Source organism: Amblyomma maculatum, chromosome 10, assembly GCF_055883805.1.
Source record: "Amblyomma maculatum isolate TAMU_Amacu chromosome 10, ASM5588380v1, whole genome shotgun sequence".
In the NCBI taxonomy this organism is placed as follows: Eukaryota; Metazoa; Arthropoda; class Arachnida; order Ixodida; family Ixodidae; genus Amblyomma; species Amblyomma maculatum.
The window spans coordinates 52,376,193-52,390,105 of record NC_139353.1 but is presented as its reverse complement, the minus strand read 5'-3'; the positions used below and the strand labels follow the sequence as shown (position 1 = coordinate 52,390,105).

Genomic DNA, 13,913 nt, shown 5'->3' with positions numbered 1-13,913 from the left:
AGAGGGAAAATACTTGCGGAAGTAATAGTTAAACGAGCAGACATTTTCGCTTTCTTAAGATGGGATGAGGTGCTCACTGGATAGGATAGGATTGGAAATACGTTAATTTCTCTAGAAAGGTCTTGTGCTAGTAGAAGAAGAGGCCCATCTTCCTTCTTCTCACAGGGTCGGTGCCCCAATTTCAGGGCTGCGCCGATTTTCGCTGCTCGCTGGGCGTGATTCCTTCGATTGTACGGAGCTTCCGCCATACATGGCGCCAACCACTACATTATTCAAAGCCTTAAGGCCCCAATATAGTCCGACGTTTTCGGCGCGACTGGCTGAGTCGGCGACGTCGGCCACGGCACGTCGGCTACGACGGGCGCGTCAAAAAACTGCCGCTTCTACAGTCTGGCGCGACTGGCGTGCCCGGTGCCGCGTCGCGCATGCGTACAAGACGCCCTCGAGGGCTGGTACGTTTTCGGTGTGCATTTTCGAGCAGACGACAGGTCACCTACAGCGACGAACTGGCTGCCTATCGAGGCACTAATTATTGTTGTGATCAAGGCAATGATGCGATGTGTTTACTGCGAATGTTCAAATGGCACAAAGCATGTACAGCCAGCCGTGTAGACGTCCAGCCCAGCAACGGTCTGAGCCCGCAACGACGACGGCTACAGACGGGACGATGATTGCGTACGTGCGTGTATTACTAAAAACTAATCATAATTCAAGTATCTGTACGAATACAGATTACACAGTAATGAGGATCACTTTCTCGGCCGGCCGCAGTTCCTGTAGAATTCCATAAATTTCGTGAATTCCCTGGTTGTTAAGCCGCTGATGTTCCGTGTGGCCAAATCGAGTACGGCCTTCGATTCCGGCGTGTACAGGTCACAACTCTATGCGAAGCCGCTTCCGCAGATTTTCGTATTCTTCGACTGAATGTACTGCAGATAAGTGAAACAACACCATCGTTACACCTCCTAAGGCAATGTATGGCACACGCACCGCAGCGAAGAACTCACAGCTGTGCCCGGCCGCTCTACTGACAGTTTGCATCCCAGGCATTTTTGTTTCCCCTGAACGTCTCTGTAGTCAATCCGCTTGGTATCATAGACGCAGGGCTGCCCTCGAATGCCTTCTAGCAGCTTTTCCGCAACAGTGTCTGAAATGCGCGCGCGGTCGCTGTCTACATGCAAGCCGCCATCTTCACTGCGCGTGAGGAATGCTGGGATGCGGGGCCGACGCGGCTGGCGAGAAATAGGCGAGATTCTATTTGCGCGTCGGCGACGTTGGGCCGCGTCGGCTCGCGCTCGCTACGTCCATCACGCCGTGACGTTGGACTATAGACCTCGGTTTTTCGCCGACGTAACGTCGCGGAGGCCGACGTGCGCGCGCGCGCGCGTTACGTCGGACTATATTGGGGCCTTCATACATCAACCCATCATCTTCAAACATTGGGGTTTAAACGCTTTCGCGTCTAGCTCCTAAAGCAGAAGCTTAAGCGTCCTTCAATTTTTATTTGTCTTCTCGCCGTTATGTTTAGTTTAGCTTTCTATTTTATGTTTATTTTAGAGTTTCCGTTTTTTATTATTACATTTTGGTGCTTTACTTTTATTATCAGCCTTTTCCTTTTTTTCCTCACCATCAGAGCCTCCACCGCCTTTACACTAGATAGGATTATTTACTGAAACATGAGCAGGATGTCGGTGCAGTGAAAAAGAAACCGTTCCGAGCAGATGTCTTCTAAAAGGCTCCAAGCAAAAAATAGCGTATCGACAGCTTAAAATTTATACAATTTCACGAATGCTGTCCTTCCTGCACTTGTTGTCGGCAATGTTGCTCTAAAGACCGTTTTTCTCCCGCCTGATATCAGATGCTCCCGCACCGAGCTTCTGACTTGTGAGACGCACTCGACCTGATTTTGGACCTGAGTCATGATAGGAGGCTGGCATGCAGGATACATACTGCGCATGTAGCAGTGATAACAAACATGCGTGCGCCACTCTTCAGCTTCAGGCTCGCACATTATATCCTCTCTGCAAAGAAGACAAGTTATAGCGCGAGACACAAGTGGCGCTCCTAGAGGAAGGTGGTAAGGCCGCCGAGAGAGAAAGTGAGAGAGAGGGAGAAAGAGATGAAGGGAAAGTGTCTCTCGGCCGTCGATCCGGAATGTTGCAATTCAGTAGGATAGCTGAAGCCTGTGTCCGGCAGACAAATAACATCTATTGGCACTGTATTTTCATGTTTTAACCAGCGTGAGTTGCTTACTACAAATACATGAAGATCCCGATTGCTTTGCGGTATCGGAAAGAATAAGAAATTTATAAGAAATTGTAATTGCCTAGGACAAGTACTCGTGTTATGGTCTTTCCAGTTGTGATGTATGGATGCGAGAGTTGGACTGTGAAGAAGGCTGACCGCTGAACTGACGCGTTTGGATTGTGGTGCTGGCGGAGACTCTTGAGAGTTCCTTGGACTGCTGGAAGATCAAATCAGTCGATATTGTCGATCATAAACCCTGACTGCTCATTGGAGGGTCAAATTAAAAGGGTAAAGCTCAGCTACTCTGGTCATCTGATGAGAAGAGAGGAGTCGCTGGAGAAAGACGATGTTGGGAAAGGTCGAGGGTCACCGGAGAAGGGGTAGGCAGCAAACGCGATGGTTAGATGGCATCCTTGAGGCGCTGCAGATGAAGTTATGTGATGTTAAGAAGATAGCGAGAGACAGGAAAGCGTGGCGTGATATGGTCCATAGGGTCACGAAAAGTCGTATACGACTGAACGACTCAACTGAACTGAGGACCAGTATACAGTTTTTATTGAAACAAGGCCCACGGTACACAGACTCAATCTATCTCTGTCCGTTTGCGAAAAAAAAAACCATACGACGTCAGGAAAGCGCATGAGTGGACGCGCAATTAAACAAAACAGGCTTGCTGGGAAAAAGTTTCTTTTCAGGTCTTTCTGCCTGCTTTGCGGAGCTTCTTCGATCTGTCCTACGATGTGAAGTTATTAGTGCGAAATCCTTTAATGGTTTATGACTCGCCAACGTTTCCGTCCGTTAATAGCGAGCGCCCGCGAGAATGTCCCACTTCTCGTTGCACTTGTCAGTCGTCTTGATGGCGGCATCAAAAGAAAAAAAATCCTGTCTCTACCGGGAATTGAAACTCCATCTCTTGTATCCCCAGCAGAGAGCTTTAACGAAATGCGCCTCGCCCGGGATCGTGAAACGTACATCATAATTCTCCTTGTATATTGTGAGGATGATTGTAGCGGAATTCCGAGAGCTACAGATACTGCGCCATCCCTTTCTTGTGAACCAATTATAGAACGCCGGTGAATTTCGATGCGTTCAACGGAAAGCTGGTTGTGTGCGATGAGGGGCGCGCAATGTACCCAGTGCAGAAGCAACGCTCATTGCTTTCGCATTTCTACACTGCTAATTCTTCAGTGCTCTCGGAATTTTAACTCGTGTTATATATTAGCGATATCTACATAAGGCATAACTATGCGGCACTCCTCAGTACACGAACCGATTACCGAATTTCGCTTGGAAAAATAATTTGAAGGGTTCGGCAAACACTCACCTCGGTGATATTGTTGTGGACCTTGAACAGGCTTGGTTCTACAGAGGCCCTCAAATTTTGCCAAACGAATGCAACACAAAGAACCTACGCATGCTGGAAAGGCGGTAATCTTGAGTGGTGGTAGTAAAACATTTATTGTGGGAACCAGGGTCCATTACAAGGGTTGAGGTGGTACCTTATCCCGGCTGGTGTCTGTCACGCCAAACATGCGCTCGGCGGCGTGAAGGAATATGCCAGCTTTTATCGAGAGCTCCGTGCTTTGGTATGCGCCTTCTCTCTCGAGTACAGACATTCTTACTATTTGTCGTTTATGTTGCGTTCGGCATTGCGAACACAAGAAGTTACCGAATATAGATTACACGAGTTTGCGAAATAATTATTTCGGCCTACTCATGTTATCCAGTCAATTAAAATGCGTTAAGGCATGTGGGAAGTTTAGCACTCCCCGCTGGTTATAATATGATGCGAATGTGCGGGGGTGGTGCAGTGGTAAGACGCCCGACTACTGTGCTGGAAGTACCCGGGTTCGAACCCGACCTCGGCGGCTACATTTCGATGGAGGCGAAACGAAGAGGCGTCCGTGTGCTGTGCGATGTCAGCGTTGTTGTTGGTGTGGCTGTATAGGAAGAAGGAAAAGAAAATGCACGGGCCTGCTACTGGCTCTGTAGCTGAGCCATCTCCGCTGCCTCGTGCAGACAGAAGAGAAAATAGAGAAGAAAGAAAATGAAGAGGGAGAGAAAGACGCGCGCCGCAACAACAGCCGTCGTCCACCACCGAAGAGTTGGCGGGTGCAATGACGGCCTACAACAGGCAAAAATTCGAACAGGCTAGCCCCCGCCGCAAGAGCAGGGACCTACCTGTCCCAGCCCCATCGCACGTTAAAGATCCCCAGGTGGTCGAAACTACTCTGTAGCTCTCCACTACGGCTCCTCTTTCTCTCTTTCCACTTTCACTCCCACCTTCCTTCCTTCCCTTACGGCGCTGTTGAGGTGTCCATAGAAAACAAGTGAGACACTTTAGCGCATTTCTTTTCCTATAAATCAATCCATCAAGAAGTAGCACCACAACAAGCTTACGTTCAAGAATAAGCATTTTGAACCTTTTTATTTCGCAAGTACGCACACCATTCCATTTAAGTGCAATGTGGGGTAAGTACAAGATAATTGCTAGGAAAACGTAAGGCAAGTGAAATTCGGTGGACGTCAATAGAGCGTGCGGCATAACGAGAGTAACAAAGCGTGTTTCATACCATACTGAATATTATTCGTTTAGAGAGCACTTGAATGATGGAAGCAAAACCACTTTCGGTTTTATGCGACAGCGTTCGAACGCGGTAGATTATGATTCGTTCTTGGAATGCGTGTGTACTCAGCTATCATATGTTGCCAGCATGTCTCTGGGAGGCATGAAGTTACAGAAGCCAGCTTCTTGAACAGGACCTGCAGCACTGAAATGAACAAAGTTCTCATAAAGAAGTACCGAGGGCACTGATCGCCTCCCAACCGAGCCTTCGAGCTCAGGATCCATTAATATTCCATTATGAATTCTTTGCTAAGAAATCAATTAAAACTGAGTGTTGCTCGTTGAGCCAAAAATATGTAAACGCATCAGTCTACCCTCAAAATGTTTCTTACGGTGAAGTACACTATTTAATCGTGTTAACACTTGACGTCGGTTTCTTCGCATTTTGTCAGATCGATAACATATATTGTCCCACTTCCAAGAAGGAGAAAGACATGCCATTGGTATTCGCTAGATTATCGCTTTCCACTGTGTAGCAGGTTGACGGCATTGAGAAAACCGCAACACATTATCACCAGAAGAGCCCGAATTATCCAGACCACAACGCCAGCAGCGGAATATTTTGCCCACCAAGCCAAGCCTACTCCCTCTCCTCTCCAATAAACCATTCGTTACGTAAGGTTGGAGAGATCTATTCCTTTTAATAAATAAACGGGGCCCTGAGTCGGCAACTAAATATCAAGAATAAAACGCACCAATTAATGGGAAACTAACCAAAAGCAAATCCACAACTTAGTTTTAAATCAGGGTTTGATTTTTGACAAATGCGTTTCCCATCCCAGTAACAGCTCTGTTCGTGATCTTGTTTGCTGTTTGAAATGCTGTCGAGTGAGCATTTTAATGCTTTTCTTGGAACTTCAGAACGCACACACACACACGCAGACTGACACGTACGCACGCACGCACGCACGCACGCACGCACGCACGCACGCACGCACGCACACACACACACACACACACACACACACACACACACACACACACACACACACACACACACACACACACACACACACACACACACACACACACACACACACACACACACACACACACACACACACGCACGCACGCACGCACGCACACGCACGCACGCACGCACGCACACGCACGCACGCACGCACGCACACACACATACGCGCGCGCGTGTATTGGCGGATATGATCACGGAATATCCAAGTCTTTCCATAACTTCATGACGTCACTTTCTTTCGTCTTTTCTGCTATCCACGCTTTTGTCTTTGCAATGAGTTCCGGTGTGAAGTGATTTTTCCAGTCTCCCACTTTGCCGCTGCGCACGAAAGTTGAGCCTTGGTGCAGTTCGGGTATTGATGACGTGAACTTTTGGAAGTGTTGGAGACACTTCAACGACTTCTCGTCTGCAAGCTTTGCCAAGCTTATTATTCGGTCGGTAGCCATGTAACTGAAGATCGCTTTCATGTTTTGTAGACTTGATGCTTGCAGAACCCTGTCAAAGAACTCTTGGTCTTCTCTGAGTGCTTTTCCATGTTCTGCGCCGAGAAAATCTGCTATCTTCATAATCCATGAGCCAGTGTCCTGTTTAAGCTGCTCGTATGTGAAAAACAAGACATTAGGCTTATCTTTCAAAGTGTACCAAGGCAAAAGATGCTCAAAGAAGCCTCCGTACATAGTTTTTCCAGCAAGGAACATCTCGAGAAACGTCGCAAAGGACACGTCCTTGCAGCGCTTGGGAGTCATGCCCAAAAAGAAGTAATAGCATGAAACGCAACAGTCGTACGGGTTCCTCGCGACATAAAAATATTTTGCGTCTTTCGAAAAGACGATGCTGGTGAATGGAAGATGCGTGATCACGGGACCTTTTCGTTCAGGTCTAATGGCAACTTCGGCTCCAGTCAGTTCTATTAGGGGTGAGAACAGCATGAGCTCTCCCGGATCTTTTGGCGTGTTGACTCTGGTGAGAATGCTGGAGACGATGAACTGAGTCCACGTAGTGCCACTTTTTGGATATGTCGCAATTATGGTGTCGTTAACACGGGGTCGGTATTCCATTGCTGAACGCACATTCTCTTCTGAAAAAATACTAATAACAGGAACTCCGCAGATCTCTTTGTAATTGCCGGGATCCATTGTGCAAATTTCACCTCCTCCTGCAAATTATCGAAACGGTTGCTTAATAACGAGCATATTGATGACATTTGGGATGCCATTATCAATCACCGCATGCCATTTTCTTTTCACCTAGACCTGTCATCATGTAAACTTAAGACGCTGTTTTCAATTGTGCATAAGTGTTTACCATGGAGATAGAAGAGAACGCTGAGCTCGTGAATTTTTCTACCTCCAATTTGGTTATTTATTGATCCGCATTGACATAGAAATGAGTGCAATTTGATGAGAAAAATATTCTCCTTTACATGAGAAAGAAGATAATGCTTGGAAAAAGGGTAGAACCTTTGTTGAAGCTTATTTTCAAAAAGTGAGGGATTGGATTGGTGACAGGTTTGTTTTTAACATTGCAATAATGGATATCAAGCAGCTGTATGCAAGATGTGAGGTTGTGTATTCTAGGCGACGTCTTGCGGCAAGGTTGTTTGTACTGACCTCTGGTATTCTTTGTTTGCGGCAAGCCTCAAACCGCACAACTTTCCTCTGACACTGAAAATATTTTGGTTCTTTATACATGCAGCTCTTCTTCATTGCTTCTATATACATGCAGCTCTTCACAAGCGTAGTGAAGGGATGGAAGCTGGGGTTAAGTCCTCTCATAACGTAGTTCGGAATATGCTCAAAAGGAAACGGCCATCATTTGCGATTCTCAGCAAATTGTACACGGCAACTTAGAAACAATGGTGAGGCACTTATTCGTTTCCGTATTGCAAAAAATTAGTTTTGGCCATCGATAGCCTCCTAGTTCCAGCTTTCCCACCCTCTGAACGGTATGCTTTACTTATAAAATGAAGTCATCTGTCCTTGGACAGCTCGATTGTGTATGACTTCACAATAACTCAAGGTTCTAATGAAATACCTTTTCTTATATACGTTTTCATTAAAACAGTTGTTCTAATAGGATTCGTATGCATCAGTCTGGAACAATTTCACTGCAGAAACAACACAATTATTGCTGCGTAAAAAAATGAATGCATAATTTAACTTTTTTTTTGATCATAAAAAACAGTGCATGGATCAGGGCGGCATCAGGTGGGGGCAGTATAGTTGAACTCTGACTACTATGGTAGACTCAAAGTATGACTGTGCAGAGAGAGCGTGCACCTGTGGGATTCCATAAAAAGAGGAATAAGTTCAAAGGAAACATAAGAGGCCGTTGCCAACTGTAGCCTCATTTCACGGAACCAAGTAGAAGCCGCCAGAAGGCATTGTTTTGGCCTTACGAACTTTGTGCTTTGGTTTCCAAATACTGGCCACAATGCTGCGGCTGTAATTCTTTTTAGAACCAGAACTTTCCACTTCACACCAGTACCGCTATGAAACAGAAAAGGATACGTTGTAAATTCCTCAGAATTACATGAGCCTCTAAATATAAGAGATATAGTTAACTCGGCTGATCACATTAAGAATAAGAAAAGGCAAGCAGAATAGCTGACAGTCCTGTCCCTCATTTAGGTTTTACAGTTCTGACGGCGTTGCGCCAAATTATGTGTAATACAGTTAGATAAACATGACCTGATGTCCCGTACGCAATGGTTAGCTGCACCAGTTGCAAATGAAATAAGTCTACGACGATTGCACTCACCTGCACCAGCTCAGAAAAAAATCAGTGATCCTCCGTTAACAGGAGCTGTTAACAGTCACTAAGAGTAGGACAGAGTTTCGACATCTTTACGTATTTGTTGAGGGACAATGGGTGGCGGCGCACTTACAAAACGCCAAGCGACGTAAAAACCTGCGTAACCTTTTCTGATGTTTTTCGTCCGCTCCTCTATATATGCTACACAGTACAGCTGCCAGAAAAACAACGACGCCAAGCGCCTGCACATTCGTCGGAGCAAAACATGTTTCATTGGCAACGACATGCCCGCACAATCTCGGGTCTCTGTTGCCGAAATATCGAGTTTTTTCATTGAAACGCATCCGAAAGCAAACAAGGAAGTGTCTTGTTTCCGGTACCTTCCGAGGGGACGAGTAAACAAAAGAAAAACAAGAAAGAAAATGGCATTGGATTATCTCATCTATGCCAGGATATACGCAGCGAGAAGTAAAGTTCATGGCTGAGCTTGTGGTCTTCTATGTTTAGCAATGATAGTAAGATCCTCTTCCGTTGGTTCCCGTTGACTAAACTCTGGCATAGGCCCCATTTCGGCGTTATGCTCCGTCTATTGCGCTCGGCAGCCTGGCATCACCTTTTGACAAGCCGTTCCTCTCTCTGTTCGGGCGTCTCCGCTGCTAAGTTAAGTTAAATTGGTTCACAGGAAGGGAAAGGCGCAGTAACTGTCACATTGCTCTGTGGACACCCGACCGCGCCGTAGGGGAAGGAAGGAGGGTGGGAATGAAAGTGGAAAGAGAGAAAGAGGAGCCGTAGTGGAGGGCTACGGAGTAATTTCGACCACCTGGGGATCTTTAACGTGCGCTGACATCGCACAGCACACGACGCCTCTTCGTTTCGCCTCCATCGAAACGCAGCCGCCGCGGTCGGGTTCGAACCCGGGAACTCCGGCACAGTAGTCGGGCGTCTTACCACTGCACCACCCCGGCGGGGTCTCCGCTGCTCTGTAGTTGATTTTTTATTTATTTATACGAAGGAAAAGGCGCGGTAACTGTCTCACTTGTTTTCTGTGAAGTTAAAGTTAAATTGGTTCACAGGAAGGGAAAGGCGCAGTAACTGTCACACTTGCTCTGTGGACACCCGAACCGCGCCGTAGGGGAAGGGAGGAAGGTGGGAATGAAAGTGGAAAGAGAGAAAGAGGAGCCGTAGTGGAGGGCTACGGAGTAATTTCGACCACCTGGGGATCTTTAACGTGCGCTGACATCGCACAGCACACGACGCCTCTTCGTTTCGCCTCCATCGAAACGCAGCCGCCGCGGTCGGGTTCGAACCCGGGAACTCCGGCACAGTAGTCGGGCGTCTTACCACTGCACCACTCCGGCGGGGCTGTTTTCTGTGAACTGATTTATTTATAGGAAAGGAAAGGCGTGGTAACTGTCTCACTTGTTTTGTGTGGACACCGCAACCGCGCCGTAAGGGAAGGGAGGAAGATGGGAGTGAAAGGGGAAAGAGAGAAAGAGGAACCGTAGTGAAGGGCTACGGAGTAATTTCGACCACCTGGGGATCTTTAACGTGCGCTGACATCGCACAGCACATGAAGCCTCTTCGTTTTGCCTCCATCGAAACGCAGCCACCGAGGTCGGGTTCGAACCCGGGTACTCCGGCACAGTAGTCGGGCGTCTTACCACTGCATCACCCCGGCGGGGCACCTCAATCGCACCATAAGGAAAGAGAGGAGGGTGGGAGTCAAAGTGGAAAGAGGAGCCGTAATAAAGGGCTACGAAGTAATTTCGACCAGCTGCGGAGCATTACGGGCGCTGACATCGCACAGTACATGAACGCCTCTTCGTTTCGCCTCCATCGAAACGCAGCCGTCGAGCCTCTCTTCACCTTATTGTAACTCTCAATCTCGCTTTGTTGCTGTTATTCGCCGCTTTTTACGCTCTGCTAGCGGCTACGTGTCGATGTTGTGGCTGTGGGAAGAATGAAAAGAAAATGCACGGGCCTGCTACTGGCTCTGTAGCTGAGCCATCTCCGCTGCCTGATTTATTTATAGGAAGGGATAGGCGTGGTAACTGTCTCACTTGTTTTCGGTGGACACCTCAACCGCGCCGTAAGGGAAGGGAGGAAGGTGGGAGAGAAAGTGGAAAGAGAGAAAGAGGAGCCGTAGTGGAGGGCTGCGGAGTAATTTCGACCACCTGGGGATCTTTAACGTGCGCTGACATCGCACAGCACACGGGCGTCGCTTCGTTTCGCCTCCATCGAAACGCAGCCGCCGAGGTGCGGTTCGAACCCGGGTCCTCCGGCACAGTAGTCGGGCGTCTTACCACTGCACCACCCCGGCGGGGCTCTCCGCTGCCTCGTGCAGACAGAAGAGAAAATAGAGAAGAAAGAAAAGGAAGACGGAGAGAAAGACGCGCGTCGCAACCGCTGTCGTCCACCACCGAAGCGGTGGCGAGTGCAATGACGGCCTACAACAGATAAAAAATTCGGTTGCAGGCAAGCACCCGCCGCCAGCGGCGGTGACCTACCTGTCGCAGCCCCATTAGGGGAGTGCTTGCTGCGTTTTGATGGAGGCGAAACGGAGAGACGTCCGTGTGCTGAGTGATGTAAGTTGTTGTTTTTATGGCTCTAGGAAGAAGGAAAAAACATTCACGGGCCTGCTACTGGCTCTGTAGCTGAGCCAACCTCGTGCGGACAGAAGATACAATAAAGAAGAAGGAAAAAGGGAGAGAAAGACGCGCGCCGCAGCAGCTGTCGTCCACCACCGAAGTGGTGGCGGGTGAAATGACGGCCTACAACAGATAAAACTTATGTGGCAGACTAGCCTCCGCCGCAATTATCGGTGACCTACTTGTACCAGTCTAATCAGGACCAGGATCAGCCACCCTCCTCACCTCCCAGGTAATTTAAATTACTCCGTATCCCTTGCGGCTCCTCTTTCTCTATTTCCACTTCATCTCCCACCTTCCTCCCATAATTTTAAACCGCGGGTCAGGGGTCCACAGAGCGTGTGAGTTTCCTTTCCTGTGAACCAATTTATTATTATTTTCATTATATTAATATTATTATTATTATTACTGTTAATAATATTATCATTGCAATCTGCATCTTGGCGTTGCCGCTTGGCAAGGCGTTCTTCTCTGTGTTTCTTCACGTTGTCCGGACTCGTACCATCTTCGACCCGGTGCCAGGCCAGGCCACCTCGCTCCGCTTCCTGATGACGTCTCTTGGCTAGGCGTTCCTCTCTTTGCTCCAATGTCTCCGCCGCATGCTTAGCCTTCTTCTGTTCGTTTCTCCTACGTTCAACCTTCTAGACACCATAGTTCAACGGCCAACTGCCAGGCGACAACCTCGCGTTTCGATGAGTTGAGATTTTCCAATCTCTTACGCCGTCAGGAGCAGTCTGACTTTCTTTATTATCGCTGTCCGTGGAGAACTCCGGGCTAGGCTGTTGTTGTGGCTGTAAGATGAAGGAAAAGAAAATGCACGGGCCTGCTACTGGCTTTGTAGCTGAGCCATCTCCGCTGCCTGGTTGATTGATTCATAGGAAGGCAAAAGCGCGGTAACTGTCTCACTTGTTTTCTGTGGACACCTCAACCGCGCCGTAAGAGAAGGGAGGAAGGTGGGAGTGAAAGTGGAAAGAGAGACAGAGGAGCCGTAGTGGAGGGCTAGTAATTTCGACCACCTGGGGATCTTTAACGTGCGCTGACATCGCACAGTAAAATGATCCCCAGGTGGTCGAAATTACTCCGCTGCCTCGTGTGGACAGAAGAGAAAATAGAGAAGATAAAAAAATGCCCACGATTATGTTACTTCCTAATGCGAAATTTGAGCGCAGCTCATCAGCTGTTTCATCTTTCCGATAAATTGAGGCAAAACGAAGAGGCGTCCGTGTGCTGTGCGATGTCAGGGCACGTTAAAGATCCCCAGGGGGTCGAAATTACTCCGTAGCCCTCCACTACGGCTCCCCTTCCTGTCTTTAAACTTTCACTCCCACCTTCCTCTCTTCCCTTAAAACGCGGTTCAGGTGTCCACAGAGCAAATGTGACATATACTGCGCCTTTCTTTTCCCGTGAACCAATAGAGAAAAAAATAGGCAAGGATTTCGAGAAAGGCACATAAGCACAATTACATACTTTTTTTTTTATTTTTCACACGTATTCCTTCAAGAACCACTCCACTAACAGTTCTTGGCTGTCATGAAAGAAATTTTGTGTTATCGGGAGGTTGCGGGAGGCAGCGCGTGGGTCCATAGGAACGTTGCGCAACGAACAGATAGCAGCGACTCGCTGACGCCGCTAGCGAGTGAAGCCAGCCTGGAAGCGAGTGAGAACGGGATGCACGCACCGTGATCCGCCGCTGTAGGGTTGCTTTCTGCGGATGAAGGATGCGAGCGCTATTGTATCCCCCTCCGGACCGGTCGTCTCGGTGCGCCCGCATATTTGCGGAGCGGGTCGGCGTTTCCGCAACCGGAGAGCGCCTTCGCCTCCACTCAGGAAGAGGGGGGGGGTCTCCTCTTTCTGCATGGCGGCGACGGTGTTCTACGCAGCACGTTGTGTTGACTAGCTAGCGACGTCAGTCAGTCGCTGCTAGCGCTGCCTCCGGCGACCCCCTTTTTTTTTTCCTCGTGTGCTCCGGTAGCTGCGCGCGCTCCTGCCCCCATCATTCGCCGCTGAGTGTACCCCCCCCCCCCCTCCTCCTGCGAGGTTCCGGTGGCCAAAGCGCCGGCTCGAACGGGGCGGGCTGAAAGGGGGCGAAACTGGTTACAAGGCCGACGCCGACGCCGCCGCGAAACCCAGGAACGGCCGCCAAAGCGCTGCGCTCTAAAAAAAAGAGGGAGAGAAAGACGCACGCCGCCACAACAGCCGTCGTCCACTTGCGAAGCAGTGGCGGGTGCAATGACGGCTTACAACAGATAAATTTCGGTGGCAGGCTAGCCCACGCCGCAAGCGGCGGTGACCTACCTGCCCAGCTCCATAAGGGCTAGGATCAGCCACCCTTCACCTCCTGCGTTCACTGACCCAGGTTTACACGCGTGACGCTATCTCTTCACATATGCGCAGTAGGCGGTGCTACTTCTGCTCCACAAGGGGCGGTGCCGAAGGAGTTACGTCACCCGACTACTGACATCCCCTGGCTCCTCCCAGCTCCGGCGAGCGGCCGCGGCGACGGCGAGGCCCGCCAGCTGCTCGCAGTGACCCCATTCACTCCTCGTGCATGCTCGTTATGGTCGCTGGAGAGCCACGCGAAGCCATTGAGAGTGCGGCCAGTGTAGCTCACGCTACAAAACATGCGCGGTTCTACACTAGCGCGTTCGTTTACAGTAACTTGCAC

The 13,913-nt window shown here is 49.1% G+C and overlaps 1 protein-coding gene across 1 annotated transcript; it reads right to left on the bottom strand.

Moving 5' to 3' along the window:
* Positions 1-6,037: 6,037 nt before the first annotated feature.
* LOC146176398 (sulfotransferase 2A6-like) lies at positions 6,038-6,982 on the bottom strand. The gene has a single exon (XM_084581061.1). It carries the CDS (start codon positions 6,980-6,982, stop codon positions 6,038-6,040), a length of 945 nt encoding a protein of 314 aa, XP_084437187.1.
* Positions 6,983-13,913: the final 6,931 nt, after the last annotated feature.